Source organism: Asterias amurensis, chromosome 3 (genome assembly GCF_032118995.1).
Source record: "Asterias amurensis chromosome 3, ASM3211899v1".
NCBI lineage: Eukaryota > Metazoa > Echinodermata > Asteroidea > Forcipulatida > Asteriidae > Asterias > Asterias amurensis.
Genome location: NC_092650.1, coordinates 25,972,486 through 25,987,560, shown reverse-complemented (window position 1 = coordinate 25,987,560; position 15,075 = coordinate 25,972,486). Strand labels below are relative to the sequence as shown.

At 36.9% G+C, this 15,075-nt stretch overlaps 1 protein-coding gene across 1 annotated transcript in view; it reads left to right on the top strand.

Moving 5' to 3' along the window:
- The first annotated feature begins 485 nt into the window (after positions 1 to 485).
- LOC139934693 (sacsin-like) overlaps positions 486 to 15,075 on the top strand; it is a 34,411-nt gene continuing 19,821 nt past the window's right edge. Inside the window, exons 1-4 of the mRNA XM_071929054.1 lie at positions 486 to 666; positions 10,469 to 10,568; positions 11,533 to 11,618; positions 13,372 to 13,630. Of these exons, the coding sequence (XP_071785155.1) occupies positions 10,550 to 10,568; positions 11,533 to 11,618; positions 13,372 to 13,630 (364 nt within the window). The 5' untranslated portion in view covers positions 486 to 666; positions 10,469 to 10,549. The remainder of the gene's footprint in view (positions 667 to 10,468; positions 10,569 to 11,532; positions 11,619 to 13,371; positions 13,631 to 15,075) is intronic.

Genomic DNA, 15,075 nt, shown 5'->3' with positions numbered 1-15,075 from the left:
GAATGCGGTTATTTCCTGCGTCAGCCACGCAGAACTCACCGCAGATTCGCTATCACACGCTATGATGGAGGTTAATCCAGAAGAGGGCGCTGTTTCAGCCAATAATATAGTATCGGGTAAAACGACTAAAACACGACCACAGGCTTGGAAGGTTAATAATTATGACCATCCTGCTTTGATTCCCATTGTGGTGTTGCGTGATAAAGGGGATTCCCCACACTGAGAAATATAAGAACATCGCGCATTAAAAAGTAGTTCCTCAATTAAATCTCTTAAGAATCAACATAGATTCGCTTTAAATTTCGACAATTACACAAAATTAATACCCAGTTCTTGAATGGAAAACTTAAAATAAAACCTATTTTACCAACAGCTTTTTTTAATAAAACAACCTTTGTGTTATCAAAGCGGAACAATACAATCTCTGTAATTCAGCTGCACTGTAGGCTGACTGCAGTGAACAGTCTCGTCGCATTCCATCTGTTCGTAAAAAACATGTGCTCAATCATTCCGATATTACCAGATAGACACACCTTACATGCCCTAGCAAGGTGGTTGGACACAGAGCCACCAGGACTATGTTGATATCAACCCAGTTCATTGCTGCTTTTTACTGAATCTCCAGCTATTGGCTGGCACCTGTCTGTGGACAACACAAACTCGAAGGTAATGCCATGATTATTATAATTAAGAACATTATATCGATTTACCCTTGAAATTGGAATTTATTAAACGGTAAACACTAGCCAGCTATCGTCAGTGACACTTACAATGCCGCCATTTTGCTGTACTGTGGTTGTTTTCCCATAGCTAACCATTATACGTAGTAAAGGTCTTTTTTAGTCCTCATTGGCACAATGTATTGAGGGAGGAAACTATAACTTACATACAGAGAGCTCATGTTCATGGGTAATCCTCCATGTAAACTCAAATTTAATAGTATTTTATTGTTTCATTCAATGATTTATTAGAAAACTGTTCAATTCGCTGCCATGCCAGCAGTATCTATTTTAGCATCCATTTTGTTCGATTGTCACTGACCTTATCGCGAATCCTGCCTGGCTGATTTTTCTCAATTGACGAAAGGCATTGTCGGATAGAAAAGTCAGTAAAGGGGGCACTGGCAGCCCATTTTCCTTCCGACAGTTGAGGAAGAAATGTGCCAGGCGGGATTCATGAAGGTCCCCTGGTCCAAGGTAATTGTTTTATTATGACTAGTCAGCAGGACATCTTAACATGTCGCCATTCCACTTAGTCTGCAAACATTTTCACTGGTCTTTATTTTAAAAGGGGGGGGGGGGGTGGCAGAATCTCTTGACACACGACTTGATATCAGGCAGAACCAACATGACATTGGTCTGTGTAATAGGCATATTGAACTATTTTTTTAAGTCGGGTATCATATTATGTTCAACAATAGCCGAGGGGTTAAAGTCGTTCATTGATTATCAGTCGTTCATTGAGAGTGTGTTGTGTTTTTCATTCATTTACTGGTATTTTAACTTAAGTGTAAAAAACAAAAACAGTTTGAGAAGAATTGTCAGACTTGGGTCTAAAATTATCGGAGAGCCACAGAGAAATCTGACCCAGTTCTGTAAGCAACAGGTTCTTAGGAAAGCACAATCGATGTTAACCAGTGATAGTCATGTACTCAAACAACTGTTTCAATTCCTTCCTTCAGGATGTCGTTTTAAACTCCCCCTGTGCAAAACAAATAGAAGGAAGTTCTCTTTCGTTCCAGTGGCATGCAGACTTCTGATTGGTTGACGTTTTGCACTTGTTTTCACCTGTTTTCGTGTGCGGGATGTCAACTATTTGGAGGTCTGGTTCGCCACTGTTTACCTGTTTATGTTTTATGGTTCTTAATAATTGTTCAACTTTTAATGTTTTTATATGTATTCACTTGTATATAATTGCTGTGGTTTTAACCATTTGTACATATCTGCCTTCATTTTGTTAGTAATCGTTATATTTTTATATTTTTGCATGTTGTATATTTCTCTTAATATTTTTATATGGAGCTGGTCTACTGTTGTAATTGCCTGTATAAAGGATAAATAATAGCACGTGACTTGCAATCGGGACTCGAGACTTCCACCAGCTTGCTCTAATTATGGTCCAAAATCACAGCTATGTGCTATGGATGGATGCAAGTTTTTTCAACGTTTGGTTTAACCCCAAACTATCCCTAACTTGCCCTTTAAAACTATTGCTCAGTATAGGGGAATCCCACAGCACGCAATACTCAGGCCCACACAAAAGAAAGTTGCATTTCCTCCCCTTTCCAATGTCGGAGTTGTACCATTGAAAAAAAAACAACAACAAGCCATTGTGAAACCAAGTGCTGAAATGTTGACTTTCCCCTATGTAGGCAACACAATCAAGTTATAGTTTCAAAGACATCTTTTTATGAATGTAAATTAATGTGTCTCATCTCCCCCTTGTTTATACTTTCATCTCTTTTTATGGCAAAACATTATTTGAGGGTTTTTTTTAACTCGAAATGTAACTTTCGAGTTATGGTGGGAGTAAAGTTATGTGATGTTTGCAGTAGCATCATCTTTTTTTTTTTTTTGAGCATTGTTAGTTCTGTGGAACAGGTTAATGACAGATGCGTAACGAGTAAGACGTATACCTTCTGCGCTCCCTCAATTTGATTCATTTTTGCGTCTTCTCGAAGCAATTATTTGCCACTGCTGTTACCAGCCAGACACAAAATACTACGAACTACCATGTCTGAAAACGACGGAACAAGAAAAGCTACTCGAAGTCGAAGAAAACAGAGCTCAAAAAAAGATCTGAGCCCGAGTGACAGCGAACAAGATGGCGGCTGTGTTGCCGCATGTTCTTGCAGTGGCAAGCTTTCAACCATAGTTGTCAAACTGGACAAGATCCTGACGTCTATTGGGAACATTGAGACCCGACTGAGCTCTTTAGAGCTTAAATATCAGCAGGTACATACCCAGATCTCAACAAATTCCTCAGATATTGCTGATTTGAAAACCTCCGTGACATTTGTCCAAGGAACCCATGATTCAATCAAAGCACTAATCAAAGAAAAAACTGAATACAACTTACGGATCATCAGAACCCTGGAAGACAAAATCGATGACAGTCAAAACCGTAGCCGACGTAACAATATCGTAATCCAAGGGGTGCCGGAAGGATCTGAGGCCGGGTCAAGATCATGCGAGGAGTTCGTCCAGGAACTGTTGACCAGCCACCTAAAGCTCGAGGGTGCAGACGAGGTCGAGATCGACCGTGCACACCGCACGGGTCAACCACCGGGCCAAGATGCCGCACTCAGCTCTCCACGTCCCAGACCAATTCACTGCCGGCTTCTCAGACACAACGACCGCCAATACATCTTAAAGAATGCTTCAAAGCTTCTCAAGAACAATAAGTACAAGGGGAGGAATGTGTTCATTACAGATGATGTCACGCCTAAAGTAAGGATCCAGCGCAAGGAGCTGAGGGAGTCGCATCTACGACGCATTCAAGGGGATGAACGGGTCCATTTCGCCTACATACCTTGGTCAGTTCATGATCAGGTACAAGATCCGCGATGGCCCGTTCAGATCTTACCGTCTTGAGGGAGACGCCTAAGCTGATGCTGCATCACAGTTCATTTAAATTTAACTTAGATAATGTGTAATATTAATTCATGTTCTCTGTTCTGTGTTTCTCTTTGTTTGTTGTGCCAGTGTGAGACAAACCGACACAGCAAAAATATTCTATTCTATTCGCTCCAACTGGTGCTTGATATGTTGGATTTACTTTAAACTATGAATGACCTTCATAAACTGGCATGAATTCTAATATAGATCCTGATATAAATTTTTATATTCCCGACAAAAATTGCAATTATTACGATCAGAATGAATTCCTTGATAATTTTTTCACAAGCTCTGAAATTAAATTGTTGCATATTAATGCCCGTAGTTTGCGAAAAAACATATCAAGCATCACCCAGTATATTGAAATTTTACAAGAGAGTTTTGCGGTAATTGGAATATCTGAAACCTGGTTAAATGATATGCATGACCCTCTTATTCAAATTCCAAACTATGCTATTGAAGGGACTTGTAGACAAGGCAAGAGGGGTGGAGGTGTTGCACTTTATATACGGACGGATTTGGTGTATAAAATTCGTACTGATTTAACCATTAACAATCCTGATATTGAAACATGTTTTATAGAACTTATTGATTCAGGTAAAGCTAGTATTCTCATTGGAATTGTATATAAGCCTCCCTGTGTTTTATGTAGCAACTTTACGGACTCATTTAATAATATGTTATCCCTTGTATCAAATGAAAACAAAAAATGCTATATCATGGGTGACTTTAATATCAATCTTCTGGAGTGTGATACTGAGAACAGTGTTCATAACTTTATGAATACTATTTTAGCGCAGTCATTTTATCCCACTATTGATAAACCAACAAGGATCACTGCTGAAAGTGCTACACTCATTGACAATATCTTAACTAATGATTTAGCGAATCATTCCACGGGCATTTTGATGACAGACATTTCAGACCATCTTCCTGTATTTTTAGTTATCAACAATCTTAAAGAAAGTCCTAAAACTGACAAAAAAAATCAAAAGCGCAGTTTTAGTGCAAGTAATATAGAAAATTTCATTCGAGATATTAATGCGATTGATTGGGATTCTTTAACATTAACCAATGATATACATGGTATGTATGACACTTTTCTATTACATGTCCAACAAAATTATGATAATCATTTTCCGTTACAAGAAGTAAAATGCCGCTACAATAGATTTAAATCCCCATGGTTATCTGATGGGATCTATAATTCTATCAGACATAAAAATCATTTGTATAAAACGTTATTGAGACATCCTACTGCAAACAATAAATCTATTTATATTCTGTATAAAAACAAACTGAATTTTCTAATCAAAACAGCGAAAAAAAACTATCACCACACAAAATTTAATGAAGTTAAAGGTAATATCAAGGGTACATGGAAAGTTATAAATTCTTTACTAAACAAGCGCAGGCAAGGCGTTAACCCGTCTTACCTCCTTAAGGATGGTAACCAAATTAACAATAGCAAGGAAATTGCTGAAGCATTTAATAGCTACTTTGTTAACATCGGCAATAACCTTTCTAGTCAGCTTCCGTTATGTAACACCACCTCCGATTCTTTCTTAAGCAACGCATGTTCAAATTCACTCTTTTTTATACCCATTACTAAGGAGGAGGTTGTGGATTGCATTAACAAAATACGTATTAGAATAATGCCCGAGGTGCGCGCCATTCGTGGGTAAGAATACCCACGAATGGCGCGTTCACCGAGGGCATTATGCGACTTAACCCACACCTGTGACGTCATGCTATTGTTAAAATCGCTCCATTATTTCGCACGAATGGCGCGATATTGTTTAATTTTTAAGTCAATTGTTTGTATGTATTACGTAAGCTTGTTCACTCCAGTGAACACCACTGGTGGTGTGTGAACAATGGACGAAGACCAACATTTAGGAAATATGCTCTTCCTTCGATAGTGGCATCATAGATCGGGAGCGAAAGTGGCAGCAGATAAGTGATTTTGTTTCTTGACTTTAAGTAAATTTATACAAGTTAGTGATAGAAACAGGCTATCAGATGATGTTGTAGCCGACTTTCTCGGTCTACAAAAAACCCAAAAGGTGAAGATAAAAGAAGTGACCTACCCGCGTACAAGCCTGTTGTTTTTAATAAACAAATTTAAGCTACCTTTATGATCAACAATTTCAGTTGAATTCCTGTTATTTTATGATGATATTGAAAAAAGTATCTTTGCAATCTTAAATTTTAGGGACTTTACTCACTTACCATGTTTGTGTATGATAAATTAAGCATTTTGAATTAATAAAAACAAAAAACAAAAATACTGGTTAAAATGAAATTGATTTACCTGACTTTAAGACCTGCTTAAATTACTGTTGTAGTTCTATAATTATTTTTTAACATCTCAGCTAAATAATAATTTAATAATATAGCTGTTCACTTGTGTGTTAACGATCATTTTGCAATACATGTGTAGCTCTATTAACCTGTGTTAAAAACCATTAAAAACAAAATAATATATGGTCCATGGCGTCATTGACTTGATTTACTTTATTCCCTAACTCTTTTATGCACAATGGGTGAATAGATGTACCCATCGCGCCATTCGTGCAAAATAATGGAGCGACTTAACAATAGCATGACGTCACAGGTGTGGGTTAACTTCTGGGAAGGCCCCTGGATTCGATGGTTTAAGTCCTTTTGTTATTAAACAGGCTAGGTATGCACTAGCTAAGCCGCTGGCTGAAATCTTCAACAAGTGTTTAACAGCTGGAATATTTCCCGATAGTTTAAAAATAGCACAGGTAATACCGATTTATAAAAAAGGTTGTAAGAATGAATTTACTAATTATAGACCTATCTCAGTCTTGTCCGCGTTTTCAAAATTATTTGAAAAGCTTATTTATAAGAGATTAATATCTTTCATCGATGAACATAACATTATTTCTGAGTCGCAATTTGGGTTCAGAAAAAATCGCTCAACTGAAATGGCGACGTCGTATGTTATTAGTAAATTATGTAATGCGATTGATCATAATAATTTCTCCATAGGTATCTTTTTGGACTTATCAAAAGCATTTGATACAGTAAATCACGACATACTTGTCAGAAAATTGGAGCACTACGGAGTGAGAGGAACAGCCCTTGGCTTACTCAAAAGTTACTTGTGCAACAGAAAACAATATGTATCATTTGACTCTGAAAGTTCTACCAGGCGTGACATAACGTGTGGCGTACCCCAAGGTTCCGTGCTGGGCCCTTTACTCTTTATTCTTTATATTAATGACATATGTAATACTTCAGACAAATTAACGTTTTGTTTATTTGCTGATGACACAAGCTTACTGTATACTCACAATAATGTTGATGAGGCTATTCGAAACCTTAACATGGAACTTGTAAAACTCAGTACATGGCTCCTAGCAAACAAATTATGTATTAATGTACTTAAATCAAATTATATTATTTTTTGTGCCAACCAATTCAAGTACACACAATCTGTTCCGCTGATATTGAACAATGCAAGGCTCAGTCAGGTAAAAAAAACGAAATTTCTGGGTATAACTATTGATGAAAATCTTTCTTGGAAAAATCATATTGACGAAGTAGCTACTAAAATATCCAAGAATATTGGCATTATGAATCGCCTAAAAATTTACCTGCCGAACAGTATATTATTAACATTGTATAATTCACTAGTTCTGCCTTACCTTAATTACTCAATCTTGACCTGTGTCATTTCGAATGCTTGCTACCGTGAGCATTCAGGACCATTATTTGCAGAATTAAACATACTTAAATGTAATGACTAATACCACCTTAATTTGGGTAAATTCATGTACAAATGTATGCATAACCTACTTCCTCACTGTCTTAGTACTTGTTTTACATTAACTTCAAATATTCATGCATATAACACTCGTTGTAGCGCTAAGGGTAACTTATTCGTCCAATTTAATAGAACATCAAAGTCTAAAAACAGTGTTGTCAATCGAGGCAGCTCATATTGGAATAGTTTAAATGATTCTCTTAAATCTTCACCGTCTTTATATATGTTTGTTAAAAACCTAAGAGCTCAGTTCCTTGACTCTTATTCATAGTCTCAAAAGGTGTAACTTGTAAGTTGTGTTGGCCTTGTCTCATTGTCTTGTCCGCTTCCTTTGTCCGTTGTCCTTTGTCCTGTCACGGTTCCGCGGTTTTATGTTTGTTTGTCCATAGGTTATGGTACAAAAGCGTTCTGCTTCACCTTACTCCTAAATGTTGTCATTCTGCCGATTATTATTGATTCATTGTGCACCAAGTATATTTATTATCTCATGTTACTGTGTTACTTGGGTAATTTCAACTTATTGTGCTTTTTTTGTAATGAAATTGCAGCATTGAAATAAATGTTACTGAATGAGGTGGTTTTGACAACTCCACATTTCGGTCAATAGTTCTTTCATTATACACAGTGTTATCGCAAACCCTCACCCCAATATACACAGTATGAAGTCTTGTTTTTTTTCTAAACATCAATCCGCCACCAGTGCATGAAATGTGTCTACTTTACCAACTGCCAAAGCCATAATACGCCTATGAATGTAATTATTTTTCAGAACTAAATATTGTAAATACCGAGGGGCGTGCCGTGACCTCGCACAACCCACGCGTGTAAACATATAGACAAAGCAACCGCGATCCACATTTTTGTACAAAAAAAAAACAAACAAACAATAATAACCTCAAAAGAAATATGAAGGAAACATGCAAGCTGAGGGAAGGGGATTGGAAAATATTTGGGGCATATTGAAATGTCATTAAAGAAGAAGAAATAAAAAAATAGCTCATGAGCTTAAACACTTAGTGGGTGGTGATTTGATTTCACAATTATTTACACTGTAAAAGTGAACCTCACTGCAACATAATATAGCCATGTATGAAAACAGACCCCAATTTAAAAGACAAGTCACAAATCACAAAACATGCACTGGTGGGGGGGTTGGGGATAGAATAACCTGATCTAACTAATTAACACACAATTTGCTTAAAATTCTAAATTAGGGATTGTGCTGAATTACACAAAATGTTTTAAGTTCTGTATTTGTGTTTGAAAGTAATGCTTGGTGTCTGTCAGTAAAAGATCTTCAAAAGCAAGGTTACGTAAATTTTCTTCAAATTTACTTGCATTAGTCCATTTTGCACCTTTGTTATCTCCAAATGAAAGTATTGACCAGTTGAGAGAACAAATATAATTTAAAGAGCCCAAAAATCATGTCTTCTTAAATTGTCAGTCACATTTGAAAAAAGCTTGAACTTGAAGAATGTGATCAAAGCAACTTGCCAAACATTTTTTATGTAAATCTCCTTTGTATCCATTGGCAATGCCAATATTTTGTTAACATTTCCAGAGGTGGACTTGTGTGTTCAAGGAACAAAACAGGATGGAAATGAATTTGAAAATGTCTCACTGTTCAAATTTAGCAGAATTTTTCAAAAATTCAGCTGTAGCGTAATAAGACAACATACACCAAGTGTGTATTCACCTGGACCACCTGCAATGAAGAACATTACATCTGTTCAATTTTTATTTGTATTTTTTTGCAATAGTTCCATTTGGTTTTGTTCATGCTTTATGGGGACCTTTACTTAAAGGGAAGGTACACGGTTGGTAATATTGTCAAAGACCAGTATTCTCACGTATCCAAACATAAGCATCAAATAACAAGCCTATGGAAATTTGAGCTAGATTGGTCATCGAAGTTGCGAGAAAATGATGAGAGAAAAAAACACCCTAATTGTTGGGTGCTTTCGATATGAATAATTAAAAAGACTTCTGAATAGAAGTATTTTATTGTTTTAGTGAGACTTATCCTCTTTCTCAAAATCTATGCTACTTCAGAGGGAGCTGTTTCTGATAATGTTTTATACTATCAACAGCTCTCCAATGTTCGTTACCAAGTCAGTTTTTAAGTTAATTTGTTATTAGTAATTACCAAACGTGTACCTTCCCTTTAACCAGGGACCCTGTTGTCTTCTTAATTGTTAAAGGTGACAGATTCGAATCTGTTTCCCCCCCGCCCCCAAACACACACACACACCCACACACACATTGTTTACTAAATTAAAGGGACACACCGGCTCACCGTTTACGCAATTTAGGGGTGAAGAATCATACATAATGTTTTTATAGATGGTTGCTGTAAAAAAAAATCATCAAAATGTCACGTATTTAGCGAAAAAATGATTTTAAAAACCAAAGCGGCCATATAACAAGCTTCCGTTACACGGACTCTTTGAATGTGAATCTTACGTTAGATTTTTCACCATTATTTACATTTTGTAGCGATAATTTGAATACATGATCTTTTTCGTCAATTATTCGTAAATAATTTTGTAATTTTTTTTTTAAAATTTGGTTAAGTAAGTTACTTTTAGACGGCTGAAAGTAAAACTAGCCCGGAAGGTCACGTGATTGTTTGTACCACTTTTTGGTTAGAACAATCACGCGACCTGCGTTTTTGTATTAAAATGCTCAAAAACGGCTAAATTTGATGATTTTTTTTAAGGACTGTTCTTCTTCATTCCTGGAAGACCGTTGAAGTCATATCTTAGTCTATTTTGTAGCCCAAATAGCCCAATTCGGCCGGTGTGTCCCTTTAACAAAGTCAAGTGATCAAAGAAACATTTACATCAATGACAAAATAAGACAAGAAAATTAAATCAACATACATATTTCAAATGACCCATATGTCTGTTAATACTGCTGTGAATATAGAGGAACAGGCAGTGAAACTTGGGCATAATATCTTAGATGGGCAAACATAGTATTGACTGGTTTTTACATCATCCCTTAATGTTGGTCCCAATGCCTCATTTTGATTATTTTATTATTTCAACTGCAGCACTGACAGCATTGTACACTCCTACCATGCTCTAAAACAGTGGAACATTTGACAGAAAGGGTCTCTGTTGTACCACTGAGAATGTCAGACTCAAGTGATGGTAAGTTTATTGATTTGTTTAGAATAAGTATGTGAAGACCAATAAAGATAATTTTTTTTATAAGATTAGGGTTTTCATATTTAAGACCCATGACACTGTTAATAATATTGTCAAAGACCATTCTTCTCCCTTGGTGTATCTCAACATATGCATAAAATAACAAACGTGTGAAAATTTGAGCTCAAAATGGTCATCGAAGTTGGGAGATAATAACGAAAGAAAAAACACCCTTGTCACACGAAGGTGCTTTCAGATACTTGATTTTGAGACCTTAAATTCTTAATCTGAGGTCTAAAAATAGAATCCGTGGAAAATTACTTCTTTCTCAAAAACTACGTTACTTCAGAGGGAGCCGTTTCTCACAATGTTTTATACTATCAACCTCTCCCCATTACTCGTTGGCAAGAAAGGAGTTATTTTAATAATTATTTTGAGTAATAGTGTCCACTGCCTTTAAATTGTGCTCAACTCGGTCACTCTGGTGTGACTCTCAAGGCGCTCAAACATACCCTGATCATGATGATCACACTGGGCCATTTCATTTAGTTCTTTACCATACCAGCTCCCTTGTGAGTATGAGTGAGATACCTGGTAGTTGACAATCACCTTAATATCGTTTCAGACAGGCGCTCCAGAGTCGCGCCAACCAAATTCTGGATTATGTACGTTCTACTAAAACAATGAGGGGCTGAAGCGACTAGAGTCGAAAGATTGCCTGTTGCAGTCTTTCGGACTGATTTTGGAAAGTCTTGGTGTTAGATGTTGATCATTTCATGAGCGTAGCCAATGAATGTTAAGTGCTCTATATAAATCTGAAAACTCAATTTATTTCAGTTGACTTTGAGTAGCTCCTGATTTGTTTGGTTTAGCGAGACGCTGGTGTGCATGTCTGAAACAGGCTTACGTATATAGACAATATCCTGCCTTTATTGATTCAATATTTTGTTACTTAATGACAATACAGATGATTTTGGGCAGAAACTGCCGCCTCTTCACATCTACCTGAAGCGAGTTCTTGACAAGTATCCAGAGGGAGGACAGATACTTAAGGTATGTTTTACTGGATGAAGAGTACATTTGTATTAAATTGCAATGTCAAGGAAGACATTGTAGATCTATGACCTCTAAATTTTGAGTGAAAATGTGATTTGTTGTCTCTCTTAGAGGGAGACGGTGCCTTTGATAGGGGTGCTTGGGGATAGTATGCATGGATGGAAATATCTTTTAAAAGTATGATGTACTGATTCAAGCTTTTCTCCCTAGATTGTGCGGTTTTCCTTTGAGGACTGGTCAGCCATTTTAGGGGGCCAAAAATGTGGGTTTATCTAATGACCAGAGGTATCCTATTGATTCGTGTGTATTCAGTATAGCATGAAGAAGAATGATTGTTCGAATGAGGTAGGCCAAGTATTTCATATTATCTGATGAAATACTCCCTTGGGTGGGGGGGGGGGGGAATTGCCCTGACAATTATATATATATTTTTTTTTTTTGGGGGGGGGGCTGGATTACTGGTTAAAATATTTGTGTTCACATGATGTTTATTTGGGACTCCTAGGAGTCTATAATAAAGATTTTTAAAACCTCTCAAAAGAGGTGCTCCAATGTCAAATTCAGTTCTGTGATGCACTCATTTTCAATAGAAAAAATCCTCAACAAGTCACTTAGTCTATAAACTCACTTTAAAAAGGTGTTAATTGTAATGTTTGATACTCTGATACCCCTTTGTTGCTATTTTAACAGTGTCGTGATCGAAAGCACAAAACAAGAGCTGTGAAACAAAGAGGAATGTTTTGTGCTAAGTCAAAGGTCAACTACTATGTACCGAAAGTTACAGATCATTTTATTTGATGGGTGACCCATCAAACTTTTTGGGGGCTTTAAACCATTACACCATTCAATCTTATGGGACTTCAAGTTTTTCCCTCGGACCTCACCGGGATTCTTAATTTTGGTTAAAGATGCTATGTCAGATTTTTGGCCACAAACATTTAAAAATATAGTTTTTGAATGAATGATATTTCAAAGAGTATCACCCGCTCTAACGAAAAACAGTTTAACGTTTACTTTGAATGGTCAGGAACCATTGTCGGGATCCCGACAATAACTAATTTTTGGCACTTTATTTCACTGCTACTAATAATTGGCCGACTTTTTTTTAACAATGGCTAAAATGAAAGCTTGTAACTTTCTCGACCCCCATCTAAATACCTATTGAATTTTAAATCAAAATTTGTGGGTCAAATCGGCCAAAAATCTGACATAGCATCTTTAAGTGATTGAAACAAACGACCTAATTTGATCTTTGACCGTTATTAAAAACGTTTCCTAACTGTTTAAACTCTGGTAGAGGTCACATGACTTAGTTGGTTTAGTTGATAGCATTTTTGAAGCTGAAAAAGCGGGTTCTACTGAACAATAGGGAGGTGTATTGACTTAGGGTGTCATTCCCTAGCGGTCAAGAGCATCAAACTCAAGCTGTGGTGTTTCTGTTCAGCACAGTGTTGGTTCGAATACCCATCGTGACACTTGTGTGCTTGAGAAAGACACTTTAAATTTATTTAAATACTTATATTGAAACAGGCGCAAATGGATACCTGTAGGGGCAGATAATAATTAAGCTTCGTAGTGCATATTTGTTGCACAGGCTGTATACACTCCAGGGAGCTAGTAATGAAAAAGTAAGGAAGGAATGAAATGGAGCGCCTTCGGTGCAAAAAAAAAACGATATAACATTGGATGATTCTTCTTCCTATTGCAAATATACTTAAGTCCCTATTTCTGTTTTGCATTTATTCAACAGGAGCTTGTGCAAAATGCTGATGATGCTGAGGCAACCAAGGTGATCTTCTTATTGGATAAGTCACAACACTCCAAGGATCAACTCTGGACAAGTGAGCTCGGTCAGTTCCAAGGTCCAGCCCTGTATGCTTACAACGATGCTGTGTTTAAAAAACCGGACTGGCACAACATCCAACATCCGGAACAGAGTGGAAAGGTTGATGAACTCACAAAGGTTGGGAGGTTTGGTCTGGGTTTCATCTCTGTCTATCACTTGACAGGTTAGTGTTTACTTCGTTCTCTTAATATTGTTTGCTTAAACTACACTGTTTGCTTAAAATACACTGGACACCTTTGGTGATTGTCATGGACCAGTTTTCTGACTTTGTGTATCTCAACAGATGCATAAAATACCAAACCTGTGAAAATTTGAACTCGATTGGTCGTCGAAGTTGCGAGATATTAATGGAAGAAAAAACACCCTTGTCACATGAAGTTGTGTGCTTTCAGACGCTTGAATTCGAGACCTCACAATCAAATTCTGGTTTTTAAAATATCAAATTCCAATATTTAAAGTGATAAACAATTTCTTCAGAGGGAGCCATTTCTCACAATGGTTTTTTTCACTATCAACATCTCAACATTGATCGCTAACAAGTTAATTTTATGCTAACAATTATTTTCAGCAATTACCAATAGTATCCAGTGCCTTTAAAAAGGTGTGTTTATAAATGGGGGAAAGTTGAAATCTGTTCCTATTATACAAAAGAGTCTGAACTGCTCATTGTCTCCCTCTCTGACGTTTTGTCAATGTTCGATTCCCACCCAAGTAATATGCCTTTGACAGAACTTGGGAAATGAACTGATTACACTGTGCTTCCAATAATATTAAATGGATGTAATTCATAGCTATATTATGCAAAAACAATCTTATTTAGAAAACAAAAGTTTGACCTGAATATTAGAATACTCCAAAGCAACATAATGTTGTCAAAAAGTTGCAACCTAAAAACTTCATACATTTTTGTATTTTTTTAAAAAGAAATCACTCTTACTGCAGCTGCAGTTCACATGCTAATTCTCAGCTTGATTATTTTTGACAACATTTGTCTGCCATTTGTCATTGAAAGGTGGAACTAAAATTAATATAAGTAACGCAAGCAAAAAGGCTTCATTTGAAGAGCTGTAAACAGGCGACTTTGTACTAACTGTTAGATTTCCATTTCATAGCCCTGCTAATCGTATAAGCAGACTATAAAAGGATTGCTAACCTTTAAGTGGTATACTGCATGATGTTGGCATGGAAAACGTCACAATGCAAATCCATTGTGAACAGGCAAGACGGCTGCCTTATTTTCTTGCTAACCTGTGATATTTGCTTACACTTTGGTAATTTTTTTCTGCTACAATAAGCACGAAAATTTGCTTACCAAGAAACATCGATTTGAAGTTGGGCCCTGGTATGGTTTAAATTGTAAAAGCTTTATTCGTGGACTCTGTTCAGCAGAGGGTGGGTTCGAGCCTGGGTCGTGAGACGTAATGAGTAAATGGGTACCTGTGAGGGCAGAGATGGTCCTAGTGGTTAGCTATGTAGCGCACATTTGTTGAACAGGCTGTATACTCCTTAGCGAGCTGAGACGGTTTCCGGAATGAATTAAATGGCCCAGTGACAAGGGGTATTAATGTTCAAAACGCTTGAGGCGCCCTTCAGTTGTGCAAAGGGCTA